Source organism: Vigna unguiculata, chromosome 4 (assembly GCF_004118075.2).
Source record: "Vigna unguiculata cultivar IT97K-499-35 chromosome 4, ASM411807v1, whole genome shotgun sequence".
NCBI lineage: Eukaryota > Viridiplantae > Streptophyta > Magnoliopsida > Fabales > Fabaceae > Vigna > Vigna unguiculata.
In genome coordinates, this window is record NC_040282.1 from 8746985 (window position 1) to 8752053 (window position 5069).

The 5069-nt window shown below is 27.6% G+C and overlaps 1 protein-coding gene across 1 annotated transcript; it reads left to right on the plus strand.

Moving 5' to 3' along the window:
- Window positions 1-228: 228 nt before the first annotated feature.
- Window positions 229-4826, plus strand: LOC114181629 (protein trichome birefringence-like 19). Its single transcript, XM_028068134.1, has 2 exons — window positions 229-944; window positions 3862-4826. Exons 1-2 carry the CDS (start codon window positions 324-326, stop codon window positions 4639-4641), a joined length of 1401 nt encoding a protein of 466 aa, XP_027923935.1. The 5' UTR covers window positions 229-323; the 3' UTR covers window positions 4642-4826.
- Window positions 4827-5069: the final 243 nt, after the last annotated feature.

Here is a 5069-nt window from a genome sequence, read left to right on the forward strand (position 1 = left end):
GCTAACTAAACATTTGAAAGAATTAATTCCATTTGTAAACCATTTTGAAATTAATATTATTTGACGACTCTGCTGTTTATGTTGTACACGCAATACAAAAAATAATTAATTGTGTATGGTGATAAAAATAATTTCATGAACATGAGCAAAAGTTAATTACGAGAGATAAAATATTAAGACACAATATTTAAATTTAATGTAGGTTTTAAAATCAAAGAGTGTCAATCAACAAAAACGATAAATTTAGTGTGATCTTCTTTTGGATTGAGAAAACCTCAATTTTTGGTTCATCTCCTCAATCCCTTCTCTCTCTCTCTTTCAAAATGAAGTTTCTTCTCCATTTTCCTCTTCTCAAAGGGAACATTGGATCAAAACAAAAACAAACAATGTCACAAAAAGTCACAATACTAGTATTCTCATCCTTGTTCGTATTCCTTCTCACCACAATCTCTTATTCTTTGCTTAGTTACGATTCATTATGGAAGATCAACGAATTCACGGGGCTATCTAATGATTATGGTTTGAAGAATAATGAGACACAGAGTCTGCAGAATGAGACAGAAAGTTTGAAAAACCAGACATGTTTTAGGAATGAGACAGAAAGTTTGAAGAATTTGAGAGATAGGTTGAGGGATGAGGCAGAAAAAAGGGCATCAAAAGCTTTGGAGAAGTGTGAGATTTTCAGTGGGGAATGGGTGCCAAATCCTGAAGCACCATACTACACAAACACAACATGTTGGGAAATTCATGAACACCAGAATTGCATGAAGTATGGAAGACCAGATTCTGAGTTCATGAAGTGGAGATGGAAGCCAAATGAGTGTGAACTTCCCATTTTCAACCCTTTTCAGTTTCTTGAAATTATGAGAGGAAAATCAATGGCTTTTGTTGGAGACTCCATTGGCAGAAATCACATGCAGTCCATGATTTGTCTTCTATCTAGGGTTAGTCTCTCTCTTCTTCTTCTTCTTCTTTTTCTTCTATCTTTTCTCAATCTTCAGCTTCTAAAATCATGGTTCCTCAGTTATTATTACCATAATTATCTTATCTTAATTTTGCTCCTTCATTTTCGATGTCAATTCTACTTGTCTTTTTTTCTTTCTCTTTTGTTTATGTTTATATATAGTAATGCATCTGAACATGTCAACTTATGTTTTTCTTCACTCATAATATAAATACTTGCATATAACCTAATGAAGAATTTTCATATATAATTAACTTTTATACTTTTTTTTTTTTTAGTTAATGGTTTACGCACAGGCTTTAGCCGGCAAGTGAAAAATTAAAAAAAAATAGTTGATACTAGTTAAATTTTTTTAATGGCATTAATTTAATTATTAAGGAAAGGTGCATGACAACCAATGAGTTCAATGGTTGTTGAATATTTGACTAGGGGCAAAGAAAGTGAGAAGTGTCTATATTTTTTTATAGTATTTTAATAAATTTGAACTTCAACTTGTTAATATAATATTATCTAAAAATATAGAAAATAGTGTTGCATGTATGAAATTTGTTTTTATCTGCTTCGTTGTTACTTGTTATTAAATCATACATTTTTGTGTGGTCACTAAATTTAGTTAGATGATTAGTCGTATAGTTATCAACATGTTATATTTTTAGCTTAAAACAAATCTATAGATATGAATAATTAATATATACAACTAATATAATATTTATATATTTAAAAATAGACACATGTAACATTATTAGAAATATTTTTTTTTAAAATTGAATTCTAATAAAAGTTATCATTCTTAAATTAAATTTTAAAAGGTATTATTTGTAAATTACAACTATTGAACTATTTAAGATATATAATGGTTGAATATGTAACAGGTATTAATAAAATAACAATAATAATTATATAATTTAAAAATAATATTAAATAAATATAGTATCATAATTTCAAAACATTAAAACTATTACCATGTATACCTTGTATTTCAACTAGTTAAATATAATAGAAACAAAAGTGACTAGAAACATTATTAAATTTTTTTATTAAAGCTATGGAAAAAAATGCATACAGTCATAAAATTAACTTTTTCTTATTAATGTTTATTATGTTATAATTATATAATAAGAGTATTTTGAATCTTTTAAGACAACTACTTTGTTGTTAGTAGTGTTCTAAAATCAATAAAGTTGGTTGTGTTTATCAATATTATGTACTTTTGGTAACTATTTTTGGTGTTTAATTAGATGATTTTATCTTCTAGTAAATGCAAATAGTTTTTTATTTACTAAAATAAGCAGTTTATACCATTATAAAAAGATGCTATACTTTTTGTGATTGCTTTTTATATCATTTTTTAATTACACAATTTTACCTTTAATAAATAAAAAACATTGTTTATTTAATAAAGTAAATAATTAAAGATTTTCTTTATTAAAAAGAATTACATAACTTTTCCAATTAAAAACTATTATTTTAATAATTTCTAATATCTTTATACAAAAGCGTATATTTTTAAAACTGTTATTTTGAGGCAATAAAAATGTTGATACACATATATCATATTAAAATAATGTGAATAAAAAAACTGCCGCAAAAGGAAGTTTTATTATTAATGGCTACACATTATATTTCATTTATTTTTAAAATATTTATAATAAAGTTAAAATCCAATCAAATGTAAGTTTAGAACCGTTCTGTTTTCTGGTTAAAGGATTAGTTTTAGCAACCAGTTAATAAATATGTTAACAATATGCATTTAGGCTTAGCGGCATGTTTTTTTTTTTCCTCTAACATGTAGTAATTATACAATTTAGTTACTTAGTCCAATTTATCAATTTGGTTCTATGAATAAGCCGATGTATGATGTTAATTCTTTATATTCCAATTATATCTTAATTGGATCTGAGTGTCATTTTAGTAATATTCCATTATAATACATTGATTATGTAATGTGGAGAACCAAAACCTCATGAGTATGTGAACATCTAATCGGCACCCTTATAACCTTAAAAACCTAAAGTCATTTGTATATCATAATTGAAACAGTTCAGTGTTGGGATATTTAGAAAACCAAAATTGCAATTATGGCAACATTGTATTGTATTAAAAAATATATACAAACAATTACATTCAAATATTATATATATATATATATATATATATATATATATATATATATATAATTTAACTTTTTTAGCTTTCAATACTTAGATAGTTTGAAATTTGGAAATTAGAGCTACTGCGAAAAGAACTGAAATTTATTTCTCCTTACATTTTTTTAATCAGTAAAAAGCAAATATATTGAATAAGGACAACTGAATTATCCTACCCATACATAATTAAAATAATATATATATATATATATATATATATATATATATAAAATGATAGCAATATATCTCTCGTTAAATGATGCCGAAAAAAACATTATGATAATAATAATTCCATTGAAGACTTAGCTTTACATTGTAATTTATTTTTTATAACAATCCCAAAAACATCTATTAAAAGAATCTTCCATTATAATTCGTTTTTTATAAAAATCCCAAAAACATCTATCAAAAGAATCATCCATGCATATATATATATATATATATATATATATATATATATATATATATATATTTGAATCAAGCATACTCTCGATTCTTTATTTTCTATAACATTTCCCCTTCTTACATAAATATAATAAGCTTTTAGTTTAACTTAAATGTGAAACTCTATTTTTGTATGTGATTTATTTCTGTACAACTAATTTTTTTAAGTCTTACTTTACTCTTTTTTCTAGTTTTTCTCATCAGGATTCATAAAATAAACTTCTATGTCTGCATAACATTAAGATATACAGAAATAAAAAAAAAAAAAAAAGAATTAGGTTAATCTTAATCTTGTGCACTTTTCAGGCAGAGTGGCCCATAGATGTATCATACACAGATGACTTTTCCTTCAAAAGATGGCAGTACTCAAACTACAACTTCACAATGGCTACATTCTGGTCACCCTATCTAGTTAGGGCTGAAAATGTTGATTCAAAGGGTGATCTCATCAACATTTATCTGGACGAGTTTGATGAGAAATGGACGGCAGAGATTAAAGAGTTTGACTACGTGATTATCAATGGAGGACAGTGGTTCTTGAGGCCAATAGTGTTCTATGAGAAGAAAAAAATTGTTGGATGTCAATATTGTCCCAGGGAAAATGTGACTCATTTGACATGGCACAGTGGGTATAGGAAGGCTTTTAGGACTGCATATAAAGCCATCATCAATTTAGGAAACTCCAAGGTTGTAACGATTCTTAGAACGTATGCACCATCTCATTTTGAGAATGGGGTGTGGGATAAAGGTGGGAATTGCATAAGAACTACGCCATTTAAGAGTAGTGAAACAAGGTTGGAGGGTTACAATCTTGAGTTACACACAATACAGGTGCAGGAGTTCAAACGTGCTGAGAAAAAAGGTGTGAAGAGAGGTTTGAAATTCATGTTACTTGACACCACACAGGCTATGTTACTGAGGCCAGATGGTCACCCCAATAACTATGGCCACTCGCCACACCAGAACTTAACTAATGATTGTGTGCATTGGTGCTTGCCAGGACCTATAGACACTTTGGCTGATTTTCTATTAGAAACGTTGAGAAGGGAAGGTCTTTCATCTGTTCCTAAAAAAGACTTCATCTAAAGACAAAATTCTTAATTAGATTTACCATTTAATTTTTTTCTGTAATTTAATGTATAATCACAGGTTCTATAGACTCAGTAGTGATTTTCTACTAGAAATGTTGAAAATGGAAGTTGTTATCTCTCAGGTAAAACGAGACTTCATTTGTAAACAAATTTGATTGTTAGATCTACCAATTTTCTTCACATGTCTCGTTTTTCTGGCAAATTACCATTTGCAATTTTTGTCTTACAATTATCATCAACTTTTTCTAATAGAAAATCAATTCAGGAGTCTATAGGCCTGCACCAATGTCCAATTTATTTGTACTATATATGTTGTTATCATAGTATTACTCAAGGGAACCCTGTGTTAAGCCAAATTCTCTATGCTAAAAGGAAAGCAATAACATCCCAAAAACTATGGTGGCCACAGAAAACACAAGCTCT